This window comes from Crinia signifera, chromosome 4 (genome assembly GCF_055691185.1).
Source record: "Crinia signifera chromosome 4, ASM5569118v1, whole genome shotgun sequence".
NCBI classification, from domain to species: Eukaryota; Metazoa; Chordata; class Amphibia; order Anura; family Myobatrachidae; genus Crinia; species Crinia signifera.
In genome coordinates, this window is record NC_139220.1 from 295,299,836 (window position 1) to 295,320,115 (window position 20,280).

Genomic DNA, 20,280 nt, shown 5'->3' on the forward strand with positions numbered 1-20,280 from the left:
TTACATTGACCATAAATAATTTGAATCGCTTCTGAAAAACAAACCGAGGCACCCCTGCAAGTGCTCCAGTCCACCCCAGGGAGCCTAGGCGCACAGTTTGGGAACCACTGATTTAGCCCCATTTAGAACACTGTTGTTTAAAAAATACATTTTATGTGGTTTTTAAATACTAATATTTGCACAAACGGCAAACACAAGCAAAAACTTTTTCTACTGCAAAATTGAATCCGGATACGTTGACGATTGTTCCGCAAACACGTTCTATTCAATCAAACTTTTCAACTTCTCAGTAGAATGTTCAAACGGAAACTGCATAATTAAGAATAAAGCAGCAACATGATAGACATTCCAAAGTGACTTAGAAGCCAAAAAAACACATCTGGTAGTTAATTTTATTAATTGCATTAAAATGTTTTAAAGATATTTGGAGCATCAAGTTCCCTTATCCAAATTGTATCATGTTCATCATACAAAACCACAATACTGTCCTGCTTCCTCCACGGTGCCTTAGCTCAGAGAAAGCGCATTCCGCTCAAGTCCCTGATGGCGCGTTTTCTTTCCAAGATTAATAGATTTCTAACATTGAATGTTAAATGGGAAATTCCAAAAGCAGTTTTTCTTAAACGGCAAGTTTTTTTTATCTTGTACTGGTAACATGAAGCTGATTTTCCTTTTTCCAAGTTCGGTGGCAGTTTCATAGATGGCTGTCAGTGCAAAAATATCTCTCTGACACTTGGAAGCATTGGTCTCTGCTTTTCCGAGAAACAGTATTGCATTATAGGAGGTACTCAGATCTAACTGTTTCTATAGCACCTTCCGACCACCACATATGTGATGTGCACATCACCTTATTGAACCATGTATCGACTGTGATTAAATATAGCCCTTTATATCATGTGACTGTGGCTGCCATGGTAACCGCATGAGCAAAATCAAAAATTTTAATAGGCACTTCATTATTGATAACTCAAAAGAACTTTTTTTTAAAAGTCATAATTACATGAGATTTTGTCTATAATACATCTTAATTTTGAATCCGTTTTTTTTTTTTCTATTGAGTCAGGGTATACTCTATTTTGTGTCTGTTTGTGGCAACTTAGGCTATTGCTTGAGATTGTTACTCCCAGAATACATTGGGTAAAGGTCTGTACTTATAGAAAGTTACATTAAATTACAGATCCCAGACTAATGGGTCTTCTGGAACAGGAGTAGTTATCAAAAACGTGTGAAACTGGTGTTGATCTTTTGATTGTCGATCATGTCCACGTCGACCTCAAGCTTGTGTTGACATTCTGTCAATGTCGACCTATGGTATACAGGATTCGATCATTTGTACCTGTCTGCCCAATCACTATTGACCTTTACCAGGTGTGTTGACCTTTTGACCTGGTTGACCTTAGGCATGTCGACCTTTTGTCTATGTCGACATAATGCCTGTTGACCTTTAGTGGTCGACCCAATGTATGTCGACCTTAGTTTGGACCCACTGACCCATACCCCTGGCATTTGCTGTGTGAGGACTTTTAGGTTTATGTTTTAGGGAGTTATGTGGCGTAAGTAGACTACTGGCAGGCACTGTTTATTGGGGGCAAGTTCCGGAAAGCTTTGCTTTGCTTTTTGTGTCCAGTAAGGATGCCAGTGTACCCAGGCGTTTTAAGGGAGGGTCTGTGACGTCAGCACCGGCTTTGATCAGCCTCTTTTTGTTGTGAAAGGGTGAAATTTATGTACACTTAAGGAGCCCATACACGCTCCGTTCTGTACTTATATAGTACACATCATATCGCATCGCATGCCTTGTGCATGCATTGTGCATGCAATGCGATGCGATACGATGTAAAGCTAGTACAAAAAGTATGTGCAGCACATACTTTTTGTACTGTACGATGAGATGCGCGGGAGCACGCATCGCATAGTACAGAATGGACGGCGCAGAACGGAGCGTGTATGGGCTCCTTTACACATTCTGGCCAGAGATTGGTGATCTAGGTGCAATTCATTCATTTGCACAGGGCGGGGTTTCTCTCTGTCTGGGCAGCAGTTGTCTGATGGTGGGCCTCTGCAAAATCGCACTGCAGCAATCAGGTCCGAATGAGGCCCTAAGTCCACAAAAGGACAACATGAATAGTGGGAATGGATCTTACAGCATTGTCCACAGGTCCTGAAATAATGGCAGGGATTCTTCAGATATTTTGGTTCTGGTTGATAGATCTACACTGTGTAGATCAGGCATGGTCAAACTGTAGCCCTCCAGCTGTTGTGAAACTACACATCCCAGCATGCCTTGCCATAGTTTTAGCATTCCCTAATAGCAATACTGTCGCAAAATTTGTACCACACAGCCATATATGGTAATCATCATCATCATCAATGGCTGCCAGGATGTGTGTGTGTGTGTGGTATAGCCATTGATAATGTGACGTCCAGGCAAATATTAGTGTCCATATTACAAGGTGATATAGTGACAGTCTGGGCAAATGGTTTCCCCAGACTAGAGATGGGTGTGCCCTTACAGGAGCCTATAACTAGCCAAAGAAACTTGGCGACGCAGGGGCAGCACAGACTGCGCGCTGCCGAGATGGGGCAGAAACTAATCGACTCTACTAAAGAAGCGGGTGGACTTGGAGGCGGGGCCCTGAGGCATCACGCAGGGAAGCTTGTTATACACAAGGGGCTGACGCACTGCACTGCATCAGGTCCTTGTACACTACCGTACTGTAACACACACATCTGGGCATATACTGTGCAATCTATATACAGATTCTATATGCAATGAAATGAAATTCCTGGTGGAACTGGATGGTCATTCTGCCAATACACAGCGGGGCATACACATAGATTCATATGCATGCCCGACTGTGTCTCGGCAGCACGACGTCCATTACCCCTAGGAAATAAATTTTTTCCCCATTTGGAGTAAATTACCCCTGTTCCCTGACCACTGGACTACAGTATATGGTAACTGTACTCAGCTCTTTTTCTGGTTGCATATATCAACAACCGACTATCACAGCTGCCGGGTCCCAGAGTCACAGCACTAAATCTGAGCTCTGACAATCTAAAGGGGAAATACTGTAGGGTTCATACACCAATCCCCAGACAATATAACATTACATGGGATCCTCACTCTCTAGCTCTATCTCTCCTCTTATCTGCCCCCTTCTCTCCTTTGCCTCCTCTCTCACTCCTCTCCCCCCTCTCTGTCTCCTCTCCTCTGCCCCATCTATCTATTGCCCCCTCTCTCTCCTCCCCTCTCCTCTCCACCCTCTCTCGCTCCTCTTCTCTGCCCCATCTATCTCTTGCCCCCTCTCTTTATTCCCCTCTCCTCTCCCCTCTCTCTCTCTCTCTCCTCTGCCCCCCATCTCTCTCTTCTCCTCTGCCCCATCTATCTCTTGCCCCCTCTCTCTCCTCTCTCCTCTGCCCCCTCACTCTCCTCTCCTCTGCCCCCTCTATCTCTTGCCCCCTCTCTCTATTCCCCTCTCCTCTCCCCCCTCTCTCTCCTCTGCCCCCCTCTCTCCTCTCCTCTGCCCCACCTATCTCTTGCCCCCCCTCTCTCCTCTGCCCCCTCTCTCCCCCCTTTCTATCTCTCCATGTCTCTCCTCTGCCCCCTCTATCTCTCTCTGTCTCTCCTCTGCACCCCTCTATCTCTCTCTGTCTCTCCTCTGCTCCCTCTATCTCTCTCTGTCTCTCTTTGTCTTTCTGTCTCTCTCTGTCTCTCTATCTCTCTCTGTCTCTCTCTCCTCTGCCCCCTCTATCTCTCTGTCTCTCCTCTGCACCCCTCTATCTCTCTCTATCTCTCCTCTGTGCCCCCCTCTCTCTCGCTTTCCTAATTAATTCTGGATTGAGAAACTTTCAGATGTCCCTTTGATTTACTATTTGCTCATAGCCCTGTCCCCCAGCACAAGGCAATATACCTCTATAGAACCACTCTGTATTGCAGGAGAGAAGTCTAGTACTAGTCACCGGCGACTACTAACCCTGTGTCCGTTCTCTCCTCTCCCTCCCTGCTCCTTTCTGCTAAATACTTTGGTTCACCAGGGAAAACAAGCCCCTGTCTGACGCATGACTCCTTGCACCACTGTCAGGCTGCAGAGCCAGCATGCAGGGAGTGGCGTGAGAGATTTTAGCTCAGCAAACCTTAACTCTAGATTTCTTTCACATGGTCAAACTGGGGGCATCACGTTATGATTTTCTACACCCCTCATGGGGCGAGCGTAATGCAGTACCTCCAACAGCCCTGCCAGGCCAGTTAAAGGCATGATTATATATCCAGCAGCAGGATAGCCATCAGATCATTACTAAGGATCAGAGATCGGGACAGCTGGGAGGTGAGACCTTTTCCTCAGCAGAAGGAGCTATTGTGTGGGAGGTCATGCTGAGACTTCTAGTTCCATAGCTGTGCTGTAGGTGGGCACTACAACTGTTCTAAAGCAGGACTGAAGCTAGGATTTTCGTCCCCCAGCACAAGGCATAATTTTGCTCTGCTCTGTCCCCCGTCCCCCCTACAAGCACATAGGGGTATGACATGTAGTACCTGGGACATGTGACACCCTAGCCCCCCCTCTACATAGTTACATAGTTACATAGTAGGTAAGGCTGAAAAAAGACTTGCGTCCATCTAGTTCAACCTGGTATAGATATCCATTGCTGATTTGGTAGGTTCTGGTATTTTACAGACAAATTATATTTCTTATTTGTACCCATGGATGTTTTTCTCCAGTAAATGTTTGTCCAACTTTGCCTTGAACGCATTTAATGAGCCAGCCATTACCACCTCTCTGGGAAGAGAGTTCCAGAGTTTGACTGTTCTGACCGTAAAGAAATTCTTTCTACTAGCTGAATGAAATCTTTTTTCTTCTAATCTATACTCTAGATTCCTTTCTAGTAGAAAATAGGGTGTGTGACAGTTCCTTATATTGGCCCTTGATATACTTGTACATGTTGAGCATGTCCCCCCTTAAACGTCTCTTTTCTAATGTAAATAGTCCCAAATTGCTTAATCTCTCCCCGTAGCTTAAATTCTCCATTCCCCTAATAAGCTTTGTTGCTCGCCTTTGGACTTTTTCTAATTCTATGATGTCCTTTTTATAGTGTGGGGCCCAGAACTGTACTCCATACTCTAGGTGAGGTCTCACCAATGCTTTATATAGTGGCATAATTACCCTTGAGTCCCTAGTTTCCATTCCCCTCTTAATACATGCCAGAATTTTGTTGGCCTTTTTTGTAGCTACATTACAATGGGCACTACATCCTAGATTGCTGTCTATTTGGACTCCTAGATCCTTTTCAAGTATGGAATTACCCAGTTCCTCTCCGCTAAGGTTGTAACTTGCACACTGGTTGTGTCTCCCAAGGTGCATAACCTTACATTTATCTACATTGAACCTCATCTTCCATTTTTTAGCCCACCTAGCTGTGGCCCTGGCATTTCCTTGCCACGTGATATTGTTATCTGACTGTTATAGTATATACTGTAGTCATCTTCCCTTGGTCTGGGCTTTTGCTTTGGATACGATTCTGGTGTAAACAACATCTCATGTTTTATCCAGTAAGATAGATCTGTGTCAGATGTGACAAGTGTTCTCAATTAGCGATACAGAACATTAACTGCACTCACATCCAGCCTAGGGACAACAATAGCGAGCGTGCATGATAGAGAGTGATTTAAGGGCAATTTGTTGCAATATAATATAATGGCCAAGATACACTTACACCACTGAGGAGAGGGCTGGGGGGGATTATCAGCCCAACCAGGCTTGTGGAAGAAATAAACGTTCCAGTATTCATAGGCACTCACAGGTACTTGCAGGTACTTCCAGGCACTCACAGGTACTCCCAGGCACTCACAGGTACTTGCCAGCACTCACAGATACTCGCAGGTGCCTACGGGTACTCGCAGGAAGCTTTTGTAGATGTTGGCAAGCATAGGCACAAGTACTCACTGGTGCTCAGCAGTACTCGCACAAGTACTCACGGGTGCTCAGCAGTACTTGCACAAGTACTCATGGGTGCTCAGAAGTACACCAATACTCACAAGTACTTGCGGGTACTCGCAGGTACTCACTGGCACTCACAGGCATGCACAGGTACTTACAGGCCCTCATGGGTGCTCAGAAGTAACTGGCAGTACTCACAGGTATTCGCTGTCACTCACGGGTACCTGCAGGCACTCACTGCTGCTCAGAAGTACTCACCGGTACTCACAACAGTCTCTATACAGTCAAGACACTGATGTATATATGAGTAATACACATGAAGATATAATACAGAAACAAATACACAGTCTGGTGCAATTTAGCTGCCATAAGAACTGGAAAGAAGTAGTTAAGCAAATAAATATATTTAGTACCACATCTGACTAAATGACTACATACTGTATATGTCTGTGACCCTGAACATAAGCCCACCATTAGGCTCTCACGTGGCTACTTTGTAGTGTCCATATAAACCACATCGCTGGTAAATAATGGCAGATTCACAATTATGCAGAGTCCTTTATAATCCAATATATCTAACATTCATTTCTGGCTTCACTTTATAAAATTCTGGCCTTGTCTTTTTTGGGTTCTCGTTAGCTTTCCGGAACTCTGTTCATTAGGCCCTGTAATGCCCAGCCAGCACCAATAACACCTCTGAGGTAAATACATTCAGTGGGACCTGCACCACAAAACATGCAAATCCAGTCAGGCCGAGCCGTAAACTACTATCCAGTAAATTGGTGGAAGGACTCTGGGATCTGAAGTCCATTGTGGCCAGAGGTGGGTTCCATGCTTCCCTTGATGATAGTATATAATTACCCTGGGGAAATGGCTACCATCACCCAGAGGGTTGCTGAAGGCTGGTCAAGGCAGTGCAATAATATCATATAAAACAGGCCACCTGATGTACGGGGCCATAAGGAGGACTGATGTGGCGCCCGCTGCACATATGCTGTTATCCCGCCCCTTGTTACAGTGGTAAGCAGTAGCAGGCGGACACGTATAAAACTTTCTAGAGATGTTGCCCAGCTAGCTTCATAGCAACTAAACAGCTTCTGTCATTCCGTAGACTGTTCTAGATAAAATAAATAACAACTAGAAGCTGAGGAACAAGTTATATATTTTATTTCTCTCAATGGTTTGATACATTCCCCCTCAGTTATTTATGCCTGCCTGAGGTCTTGAGATCACCGAAGGATCCCTAACACTTATGCTGAAGACAGCTTAGACATCTGTTACCTTTAATTGGAGGATTTATTGGACGTACAGTAATACTTTTGGACAGAGCAGCAGACAGATGGTTTTAAATTGGTAACCTCAGCTTACATTAGACCATTAAGGTTTTATTAGACCCATGGAATCTATTCATTGTAGTGTCTATATACAGTATGCTGCATTTATATTACGGGGGTTTATTACAGTCTATCAGTAATATTCATTTTACACTTAAATGTGGCAGACTATAATATATGTGCTGCGAACATTCAGAGCCCAGTGATCAGGTAAACTCCGCCCCATGCGCATCTCCCCGGCTGTGAATTAGTTTGAATGCGTGCACATGCACGGTTGTCCGAATTCCCAGACCTGTGTGCAGGCCTGAATCAGGCCCATAGTCCAGAAACATAATATATAAGCAATAATCTTTATTGTGTATTATTCCTACAATTCTGTATTTCTGCGCCATGTAATTGTATTGTATGGACAATATCCTCACTTCTAAAGACCGGCATTTAGTAACTCTACCAAACTTTGGCCCGTGTCGACCTTTTGACACTGCCGACCTAGTGCATGTTCGCATTTCGTCTGTGATATCCTAGTGCATGTCAACCTGTTGTTGTCGACCTATTGGCTGTCTACTTAGACACAGTAGACCTTTCAATCCATACCCGGTAGGGCTCTTGTTTAGGGGTGTGGCTAATCACCAGTGAAGGAGTGGCCTGCTTCCACTGAGGTTTAGGTAACCATTAGGGCAGGCCTGGCCAACCTGTGGCTCTCCAACTGTTGTGGAACTATAAGTCCCAGAATGCTTTTCCACAGTTTTGCTATGAAGGCAACTGTTTGACTGCAGCTGGAGAGATTGGAGAGAGGTTGGCCAGACCTGCTTTAGGGATAGTAAATACTGCTAGTGCATGCATGATAATGTACCAGGTTGATAATGGCAATGCACTGTAGAAAATAAAGCATAGTCCCAAGAGGAGTTGGCGCCCACCCGGGGTTTACCTTTTGCCTCCGTTGGTCAGTCTAAGCCTGGTCAGGGAGCCTTTGTAAGTGGTAACAGGGATGGACCTTCCCTTCCATTTGGCCTAATGGGCAGATCCCCAGGGACCCCAGGAATCTAAGATCTCATGCCTGATACCCACCACCCTCTCCACAGCTGGTCAGCAGCTCCGATAGGACACTCCCACATTGCTTGCATATGCGCTTGCTGGTTTGGGAGCAGCTGCAGCGGTGTGTGGTAGCCTCTGACTACTTTGTCCAGGGGCCGACAATGCTGTTAAGGTGGCCCTGGTAGCAGGGATAGCCACTCGCACACAGGTGCGACGCGGCTAATTCGGAGGCGTGTCACAGCTTGTGACTACAATCCCGTATACAGTTATGATTCTGGCGTCTTATTCCTGAAGGCCATGCTGCCAGACCATAGGGTTACTCAGAAGGTCAATAACAGACACGGGTGCATCTTCGTAGATGGTTTCATCTTTATACATGAGTAGTGGATCTCAGACCCCTCCATTGGCCGTCTTAGCACAGATCCCGGTGGCTACGACATTTGCATATTTTTGCTGCGTACTGATTGCTCGCTATGACAGCATTTGCTTCTGTCTCTGAATCAGGACTATGACATAAAAATATAAAATCTATTATTACCATTGATATTACCATTACATATTTATGCCAATGACCTCATATCTCAGCTGACACTTTCTGTGTCTGGGGTTGGCACTGCTACAAGTGGAGGACCAAAGCTGATCGATGACATATGGACCTCTCTGGCTAGGACTGGGGTTAATGAGTAAGTCTCAGTTGTTCCTGTGGCTGAGGTCCAGCCCTGGATGCATTTCCAATTTTCCAGACCCTTTTTTTATTATTATTAAATGCCCACGGCGAATCAATGCTATTTGTCAGCTGCAGCTGTGCTGTATGGGAACAGCACATCGGGATCAGTAAGACCTGGAGATCATACAGGATAAGGAAGTGGGGGGGGGGGGGGGGGGAGTGACAAGAGGCTTGTTTGTAAATATACTATCAGAGCTGCTTCTACTCTATGCCTATGTAGCGTTATGGGGGGACTGGTTCTGTAACAGTAGAACAGGCAGTGGAGCTATGATGTTATAAAATTACATGGGAACGTTTCTGGAAACTGTAGTAGAGGTGACTGTAGAAAAGGTTGCTGTTCCGCCGAGCGATATGATAGATGGTTGCTAGTGACAAGGTTTGTTTATTTAAAAAAGATACAGAAGCTGGGAACACAAGATGGAACGGTAGGGTACCATATGACTGGGGTATTGGCCTTATACCTCAATCGTTGTCCGCACATAAACAGTGATTCCCAGTATTCAATACAGCAAGCTCCTCTCCAAACCTTGTCACTATTATTGAAAGAAAAACCTCTGTCTTTCCATTGTTATATTGACAATTGGTAAGAGGAGTCTTTCAGTGGCAACGGACTTCTAATAAAGATACCTTGATGCGACTGTATAAACATACAGTATTAACCTGTGCATCCTACACTTGAGTTTGAAAACTGCACCTGTGGTGAATCCCTCTCAGGTCTAAAGAAACCTTTATGTGCACCATTCTCATAATTTTTCCGTGAGCAGGGCTGGTGCAAGCCCTCCGCCCGCCCCAGGCAAAACCCCCCGCGCCCCCGCCGGGGGGAGAGTGCAGACGATACTGCGGCATGGGGGGGGGGGTGCGATACTGCGATGCAGCACGGGGGGGGTATGCCGTGCTGAAATCCAGCGTTAATTAATGGGCGGGATGGGGATCGGCGATGGGGGAGGAGGATTACATACTCCCCTGCTTTCTGGTACCTCTCTATGGTACCTCGGCGCCCTCCAGTGGCCGGCGCCCTAGGCAAATGCCTAGTCCTGCCTAGTGGTGGCACCGGCCCTGTCCGTGAGTGCGGGTACGCCTACATTTTAACACTCTCATTATAAGGACATGTACTGATTTATGTTTTATTACATTTATTGTTTTACATACTGTACTACGTGGATGTGTTGACAACTTCTCATCGCCCTTGATCCATTTCTCCCAACAAAAATTGTACCTACACAGGGTTGAGTGGTGACCCTTCCTTTGGATCCGGCTGAAGAAAAGGGATTGCGCCTTGGGACTAATTTAATTTGTTTTTGTATTGAATCAATTGTAATATCAATGGTGACCATCGATGGTTAAGCTGCTGAAGGACAGCCCTACAGAAAGCTCCCTGCAGCTGGTGCACATACTGATACTAATGCCCACTGCTAGAAGATCAGGCCCACTACTAGTAAATCAGCCCCACTGCTAGTAAAACAAAGAAAATGTTGATGATGACATTTTTTACAAATATATCTTCAGAATATAATGATTTGAGAAATCCAGAAAAGGGTTCTGACATTGGTTTGTACATGTCTGCCTGTAACTTTTATCAAATATATTGCTTTATCCTTGTGTGTTTGTCAGGCAAAGTTTACTTTCAATGATCTGTGATATACTACAAAGCTGCTTTCAGGATCGAACACAATGCACAGTGTGGAGTCCTGTCATTTCCAAGGACAAAAGAAAGATGAACAAATCCACCATCCACCCCTTGTTTTGGTTTTAGTTACGGGAAAACCATGCTCCAATGTTTCAGTTTGGACTTGGTTTAAAATTTATTTAAAAAAACATAATCATTGATAAAAATCGCAAAAAAAAAACCAGTTAAAATCATGTAATATTTGAAATCCAAAAGCTGAAATCCAGATTTAAAATCTGAATTCCAAATCACAAAAAAGATCTGAATTTTGACATGGTTTAGATCTCCAGGCGAACTTTGGACCAGGTTTTGGTACAGAGCCACAAAATTCTGATGGATTTGGGTTAAACTTTCCACAGCTGACTGCATCCATATATCACTCACGCCAACTTCAAATAATTATACGGACAACTGTATTGGAGGTGAAAGGGTCAGCCTTTTATTTTAGAGGAAGGCCTATTTGTGACTTACTTGGAAAAACTTCCCTCCTTTAAACTATGGTGGCGGGGAGAAGAACAGTTCTATCAAAAATATTAATTATAATGAAAAATGAAATTACTGAAGAGCCTCCTGCCCTTATGGACAAGGATGGACCGACTGCAACTATCCTTGTCCCAGGGCGGCACGGGAAGCGCTAGTTATTTTCTATTCACTACAGGGACCCCGCCGGCCGCAGCCAGCTTTATACACATGACGGCGCCGCAGGTACCCCTGCGGCACGGACACCCCTGACCGGTCCAGCAGCACTGCAGGGACGCAAGTTTTTTCAACAGGTACCACCCCCCCTCCCCCCGGCACCGGGGCGCCCCCACCCCGACTCGCCTGGGGCGCTCCGGTGCCTTGCACCGGCCCTGGCTATTCACAGCACTTTGCCATGAGTGGGCGGGGTCTAATGATGCAAGTGCTCCGCCCCCACCTCCATCACAGCCAAATTGCTTGTACTCTACAGGCTTCTCCTGGGGGGGCAATACAAATAACTGACTTATTCGCTACCCTTTCTGCCAAATGATGCATGCGTTTCACAGAGTGTTTGTAAATAGGTGCTGTTGTTTGATCCATTTGAACTCAATCAATTACAGACTTTGAGGGTGACATTTAATGGAGTGAGATATCTTGGTTTTACCGAATTTGCACGTTTTTCCAAAATGGCCAACTTAATGCGAACTGCAGTAAAAATTGCACTTTTTGGCACGAAAACTGCACATTCTGAACTGTCGAGTTTTCAACACACTTCAATTCGCATCCAGGTTTTTTCCCATTAAACACTATACAACATACAAGCTTACTGCACATGTGGATAGACAGGTCCGCACCTACAATGAAATTACAGTATTTAAAGAAAAGTTATTTTACATATTTCAGATGGAATGGGTCAAGACAGCGTTACAAAAAGAAAAGAGTGTTAAAAAACTCTTTGAAACATGAGAAAGTTTCATCGAAACCCAACCCATAACAATTAAGATCCAACTCAGAAAATGTTTCCAAACAACAAAATGGTATGAAACTAGATTGGTGTTACAAGACGCTCCTATAAATACAGTATATAGGAATATAACGAGGAAGGAGATAGAATTTGTAGGAGACCAGACCACATACAAGAATAAGGAATCTAGATGATTTAAAAGCTAATTTTGAACGGATAAAATGAACATACTATATTAGACATGTATAGTTGTTATAAATTACATGTACAACATTCATATCGATGTAAACTAAATGCTTCGAAATGAATAAAGATTAAAAAAAACTAAGAAAAAAGTATGCAACACGCAAATTTAATAGGATGCGATTTTGTAAAAACTTTACCAAAAAATTGCATCACAAACAGACCAGGTTCTGACAGACGAATTTGACAAAACCATGCACGGACCAGTGTGATCTGTGCATGGTTCCTAAAATTATTTTAAAAAATGTCGTGGGGTCCGACCCCTGAGCATAACCAGCCCCAGGCTTATTGAGCTGGACCTAATTCCAAAAATACGAGGGACCAAAAAGTGGTCCCCATATTTTGGAACCAGCACTTTTCACGTAAGGTCCCCCGGGCGTATCATGCTCACTGTGACTGGTCAGCCTTGATCGGGGTATCTGGGGGAGTGGGGATCTCCTCAATAAAGGGGTCTACCCCCCACCCCCCAAAAAACCCATCCAGGGCTGAAGCCTGGGGCTGTCCCCGGCGTCCCTAGGTGGGCTGATAAAAATAAAATAAAACATTGCTTTTTACAGTTGAACTACCAGTCCCAGCAGGCCTCCCCCTGCATGCTGGGGATTGTCGATCCACAAGTCCCAGCATGCGGGGCATTAATGGGTCAGCCTTGGACGGGGAAACCGGGGGAGTGGGAAGACCCTCAATAAAGGTTTAGGCAATCAGGGCTGAGTGCTTCTATAACAGGATGACAGCGGGGATACCCACTGTCACTAGTGTGGATGAGACGGCTCACCCCGCAGTCAGTGCTAGGGGAGCCAGCTTACCCCTCAGTCAGTGCAGGGAGTCACTGCTGGAGACAGGAATGATAATGTATACTAGTGTAAAATGAGTGTATGAATTAAAGTTATACTTTTATCTGTGTGTGTGGTTTTATTCGCACATTCTTTTTACAGGTGAACTACAAGTCCATGGGGGCCTATTAATGCCCTGCATGCTAGGTCTTGTGGTTCGCCAAGTCCCAGCATACGGGGGGAGGCCTGCTGAGACATGCAGTTCGACTGTAAAAAACAAGTTTTTTTTTCTTAATTTTATACGTATTAGCCTGGCGTCCACCGCCTAGGAACCCCTTTATTGAGGAGATACCCTGTCCAAGGCTGACCAGTCACTGTGCACATAGTACGGCCAGGAGACCTTACGTAAAAAGTGACCCCCGGCTGTGGCATGACACCGCGGGCTGTTGGAGCCCGGCACTGGTTCCAAAATATAGGGGGCCCCATTTTTTTGTCCCCCATATTTTTGGAACCTGGACCGGTCCATGAGTCCGGCGCTGGTTTTAGAAATACAGGGGACCCCTGCGCTTTTTGTCCCTCAATGAGCTTGGGGCTGATTACGCTCAGGGGTCAGACCCCACGCCATTTTTAAAAAAAATGTTACTAAATACCACACAGTCTTAAAAAATCGCACATTTTTATGACTAAAATTCACACATTTTCATGACTAAAAATTGCACCATGTTGCACTTTTCACCCGCAAATTCATAACCCATTAAAAAGTCGATTTTTTTTTTTTTTAAATAGCGATTTCGGAAAATGTGTTATTGTGCGATTTCAGAGCCTTAATAAAAATCGCATCCCATTAAATGTCACCCTCACATTGAAACATAGAATTTGACGGCAGATAAGAACCACTTGGCCCATCTAGTCTGCCCCTTACTTTCTTATAGTAAACAGACCTGTTCTCACATTGGAGGAAGGGTAAGACACTACAGTTGGCTGTTTCAGGACAAATTAATACACAAAAAGTTTGCAATATTTATTTGTATTACTATGTATGGCTTTGCGCATTGATCCAGAGTTGGTATTGTTCCTGTATTTGTTATACTTGTGTTGTATATTTGTTACACTCCCAGCCTGAGCCTGTATATCACAAATTCTCTGCGTTCTCGTTTCAGGGTGACATCCAACAGCTGCTGATCGTTGATGACCCCAGAGCGGCCTATGATTACTGCACCACTTACATGCCTAGCTGTGATGCTGCTCTCATCTATGCCGTACAAGCTCAGGACCCCCAATTCCCTGACCAGGTAAAAATGCCATGGCCAAGACACCCGTCAGCACGTCAACGGCAGCGGAAGCTTATCGCGGGCCCACTGTAATCTCCAGTGATAGCAAACTATATATTGCCCTCCGAGGTATAACTATACCTTGCACACGGATCCAAAAGCGGCAGCACCCACTATTTACAAGTCCTGTGAGTGCCGCCCCTTTTGAATCTGTAAACTTTATATATATTTACACATAGACATGTGCACAGATGGAAATACTGGCATGCATCTGAATAGAAACCTCGGTTTATTTGTAAATCAAAAGTTAAGTGAAAACTTTTGGGAGCAGACAATAATTTGGCTGGGGATTATCTATAAGTCATCAACCTACACACGACTGGATAAGCAGCTAGGATGTTCAGTTTCCCACCAGTCCAAGTAGGCGTAAAATGGAAAGGTTTTTGGCAGGAGTAACCCCTGAGCACTGAGCCAGGGTTTTCATTAAGCAGATGGGATGTCCGGGCCGCCCCAGATGGAATGGTAACAGCTGGGCTACAGGGCTGGGTCTGGCTGTATCTCATTCACACACGTCTGAGTCAGGACACTGGCATGTACTGCTGGGAGGCAATGAGGGAACTGGGCCTGGGAGATGTGTCATAGGGACTCTGGGGAACAGGCCCACTGTCTTACAGCTCAGCAGCATGGAGAGTGTGCTGGGAGGCTGAGGGCCGTGAATGAAATATAAATGAATGGAATAATTGCTTTATGTACAGACATACATTCAGGAATAGGTTACACACACGCAATCAGTATTACTGTTCTGTAAGAGCTCCCATATCAGTACACATGTAGTGAATGCTACATTATGGACCTTATCCAGGTCTGTTTGCAGCAGGTCTGCGTTCCCACGGGGATCTATGTTCTATTACTGCGGATGAGGAGATCTGTGCATGTGCGTACGCAGGGTGCATGCACCATACTTGCCTACCCTCCCGGAATGGCCGGGAGTCTGCCAAAAATCGGGTCCCCCTCCCGGCCCCCCGGGAAGGTGGGCAAGGCTCCCGCATTCCCCCCAGAGCCCCCACTCCCCCCCCCCCCAGAGCTGGGGAAAGAAGTGCCATAAATTGCGGGTCCGGGGGAGGGGGTGGGACTAAAATGACGCAAATTTTAACCCCGCTCCCACTCACTGATCCACGAATCGCAGTGTTTGCATGGATTGGGGGCGGGGCTTTGATACGGCAGCTTTGTCCTCGCTCCCCGACCTGCACGTTTTGTTGTCCTCTCCGGGCTTCTCCCAGAGAGGGACATTGAAAAGTCGGCAAGTATGGCGTGCACCCACGGCAAACAGATTGTTCACCGGGGGGGGGGGGGTCCAGCTGACATCACCGGATGTCAGCTGCCCGCCCATTTCCTTCACAGTGTGCACGCATATGTAAGGTTTCTCAGAGCAACCTTACATATGCGTGCACCTTCTAAAACTTTCGATGGTCGTGACCATTGATAGATGTGGGTGGATCCCCCTGGCCTGCGATTGGATGTTACTGTGTAACATCCTTTCGCATGCGCTGCGTGCAAATTGTGCTTGTGAATGGATGGCGGCAGCCAATCATTTGCAAGGTGGGGTTTGGTGGACTCGCAAGGCTGCGAATTTGCAGCCTTGCAAATCATCCAGAATAACCCCCTATATCTGCCCTTTCATGGATCGCTCCTTCCCTTCCGATAATATGGATGGGAGAAATGGTTACTCCTGCTGCATTTATCTTGTAGAATGGACGTATACAGTATTCCTGTACACTTATTGAAGATGAGTTTTCATTAATTTTCATCTGTTTTAAATCTGTCGAGTTTCAGAGGCTAAAACACACATTTACTAACAGACGATATTTGCTATTGGTTTTAAAATGTTAGTGAGGGCCAGATGGATCAAGCTTCAAAAGTGATAAAATGAGGAGTGATAAGCCACCAGCCAATCAGCTCCCATCTGCCATATCACAGGCTGTGTTTGAAAAATTACAGTTACAAGCTGATTGGCTGGTTGTTTATCACTCTCCATTTTATCACTTTTTGAAGCTTGATACATCTGGCCCTCCGGAATATGGATTTAGATGGGTTTTCATCTATTTGAGCTGGAGATTTCAGCTAACATTCATTGGCTAAGCGGGTGTGTGGTAATTACCCCCTGCAGTTCTGTCATTGGCAACACAGCTAGAGTGGGCATACTTCTATATTCCCAGTGCCACTTTGAAACCCCTCTGTCTGAGGCAATAGATTGGGATATTGCTGTTTGTCACTGTTCCCTCTCTAGCCCTAGCTCTTATGTGTTATACTGTGTGATCTATCTTCCATCTTGTTAGTATTGGCAGGTTCTCTATTTGCTAATTACTGTAGTTGTGTGCTATGAGTAATCTTCCAAATTTTAAATTATATTAAATTTTAATATAATTTTAAAATAGAAATACTGTATTCTGGGAACATAGATTCTCACCCTTCTCTCTGAGAGCATTTGGATGGCAGCCAGAGGAATCTGTCACAATCTGTTATGGTCACTCTCCCTCTCTGCACCTGCTGGGTATCTGCCACAGAGCAAGACCTTCCCTCATTCTCAGCTTAACGCTACACGTCCACTGGGGAGTCCCCTGTGCCAGGAATCATGCACGACCAATCCCTGGCCAGCAATGCTGAGACAGCCAATGTATTCTGTCCCCTGCTGTCAGCGCTGCGTACACAACCCCATACTGCAGCTTCTCTGCTTAATTTACTGTCACTATGTCAAAGGCTCAACACTCCTCCTAATACTACATATAACCTCTGTCTCCATATAACTAGTCACTAGTTACTTCATTTATCATTATATATAACAGGAGGAGATCTAAAGAGAGGGTATATGGGGTAATAGGTGGAGGTATAGGGAGAGGGTATATGGGGTAATAAGAGGAGATATAGGGAGAGGGTATATGGGGTAATAGGAGGAGATATAGGGAGAGGGTATATGGGGTAATAGGTGGAGGTATAGGGAGAGGGTATATGGGGTAATAGGAGGAGATATAGGGAGAGGGTATATGGGGTAATAGGAGGATATATAGGGAGAGGGTATATGGGGTAATAGGAGGATATATAGGGATAGAGTATATGGGGTAATAGGGGGAGATATAGGGAGAGGGTATTACCCCATATACCCTCTCCCTATATCTCCTCCTATTACCCCATATACCCTCTCCCTATATCTCCTATTACCCCATATACCATCTCCCTATATCTCCCCCATTACATAGTACTTCTGACTATATCTCTTGCTATTACCCCATATACCCTCTCCCTATATCTCCTCCTATTATCCCATATACCCTCTCCCTATATCTACTCCTATTACCCCATATAACCTCTCCCTATATCTCCTCCTATTACCCATATACCCTCTCCCTATATCTCCTCCTATTACCCCATATACCCTCTCCCTATATCTCCTCCTATTACCCCATATAACCTCTTCCTATATCTCCTCCTATTACCCCATATACCCTCTCCCTATATCTCCTCCTAATACTTCATATACCATCTCCCTATATCTACTTCTATTACCCCATATACATTACCCCATATAACCTCTCTTTATATCTCCTCCTATTACCCCATATACCCTCTCCCTATATCTCCTCCTATTACACCATATACCCTCTCCCTATATCTCCTATTACCCCATATACCCTCTCCCTATATCTCCCCCATTACATAGTACTTCTGACTATATCTCCTGCTATTACCCCATATACCCTCTCCCTATATCTCCTCCTATTACCCCATATAACCTCTCCCTATATCTCCTCCTATTACCCCATATACCCTCTCCCAATATCTCCTCCTAATACTTCATATACCATCTCCCTATATCTACTTCTATTACCCCATATACATTACCCCATATAACCTCTCTTTATATCTCCTCCTATTACCCCATATACCCTCTCCTATATCTCCTCCTATTACACCATATACCCTCTCCCTATATCTCCTATTACCCCATATACCCTCTCCCTATATCTCCCCTATTACATAGTACTTCTGACTATATCTCCTGCTATTACCCCATATACCCTCTCCCTATATCTCCTCCTATTATCCCATATACCCTCTCCTTATATCTCCTCCTATTACCCCATATAACCTCGCCCTAATATCTCCTATTACCCCATATACCCTCTCCCTATATCTCCTCCTAATACTTCATATACCATCTCCCTATATCTACTTCTATTACACCATATACATTACCCCCATATAACCCTTTTTTTTATATCTCCTTCTATTACCCCATATACCCTCTCCTATATCTCCTCCTATTACCCATATACCCTCTCCCTATATCTCCTCCTATTACCCATATACCCTCTCCCTATATCTCCTCCTATTACCCCATATAACCTCTCCCTATATCTCCTATTACCCCATATACCCTCTCCCTATATCTCCCCCATTAAATAATACTTCTTCCTATATCTCCTGCTATTACCCCATATACCCTCTCCCTATATCTCCTCCTATTACCCCATATACCCTCTCCCTATATCTCATATTACCCCATATACCCTCCCTATATCTCCTCCTATTACCCCATATACACTCTCCCTATATCTCCTCCTATTACCCCATATAACCTCTGCCTATATCTCCTCCTATTACCTCATATACCCTCTCCCTATATCTCCCTCATTACATAATACTTCTGACTATATCTCCTGCTATTACCCCATATACCCTCTCCCTATATCTCCCTCATTACATAATACTTCTGACTATATCTCCTGCTATTACCCCATATACCCTTTCCCTATATATCCTCCTATTACCCCATATACCCTCTCCCTATATCTCCTCCTAATACCCATATACCCTCTCTCTATATCTCCTCCTATTACTCCATATACCCCTCCCTATATCTCCTCCTATTACCCCATATACACTCTCCCTATATCTCCTCCTATTACCCCATATAACCTCTGCCTATATCTCCTCCTATTACCTCATATACCCTCTCCCTATATCTCCCTCATTACATAATACTTCTGACTATATCTCCTGCTATTACCCCATATACCCTTTCCCTATATATCCTCCTATTACCCCATATACCCTCTCCCTATATCTCCTCCTAATACCCCATATACCCTCTCTCTATATCTCCTCCTATTACTCCATATACCCCTCCCTATATCTCCTCCTATTACCCCATATACCATCTCCCTATATCTACTTCTATTACCCCATATAACCTCTCCCTTTATCTCCTCCTATTACCCCAAATACCCTCTCCCTATATCTCCTCCTATTACCCCATATACCCTCTCCCTATATCTCCTCTTATTACCCCATATAACCTCTTCCTATATCTCCTCCTATTACCCCATATACCCTCTCCCTATATCTCCTATTGTCCTATATACCCTCTCCCTATATCTCCCCCAATACATAATACTTCTGACTATATCTCCTGCTATTACCCCATATACCCTCTCCCTATATCTCCTCCTATTACCCCATATACTCTATCCCTATATCTCCTCCTATTATCCCATATACCCTCTCCCTATATCTCCTCCTATTACTCCATATACCTCTCCCTATATCTCCTCCTATTACCCCATATACCCTCTCCCTTTATCCCCTCCTAATACTTCATATACCATCTCCCTATATCTACTTCTATTACACCATATACATTACCCCATATAACCTTTTTTTATATCTCCTTCTATTACCCCATATACCCTCTCCCTATATCTCCTCCTATTACCCCATATACCCTCTCCCTATATCTCCTCCTATTACCCCATATACCCTCTCCCTATATCTCCTCCTATTACCCCATATAACCTCTCCCTATATCTCCTATTACCCCATA

The 20,280-nt window shown here is 44.7% G+C and overlaps 1 protein-coding gene across 1 annotated transcript in view; it reads left to right on the plus strand.

Moving 5' to 3' along the window:
• The window catches only part of COL5A3 (collagen type V alpha 3 chain), a 196,262-nt gene that overhangs the window by 99,509 nt on the left and 76,473 nt on the right, over positions 1 to 20,280 (plus strand). The window contains exons 5-6 of the mRNA XM_083180418.1: positions 14,292 to 14,491; positions 14,894 to 14,924. Coding sequence (XP_083036544.1) covers positions 14,292 to 14,491; positions 14,894 to 14,924 — 231 coding nt within the window. The remainder of the gene's footprint in view (positions 1 to 14,291; positions 14,492 to 14,893; positions 14,925 to 20,280) is intronic.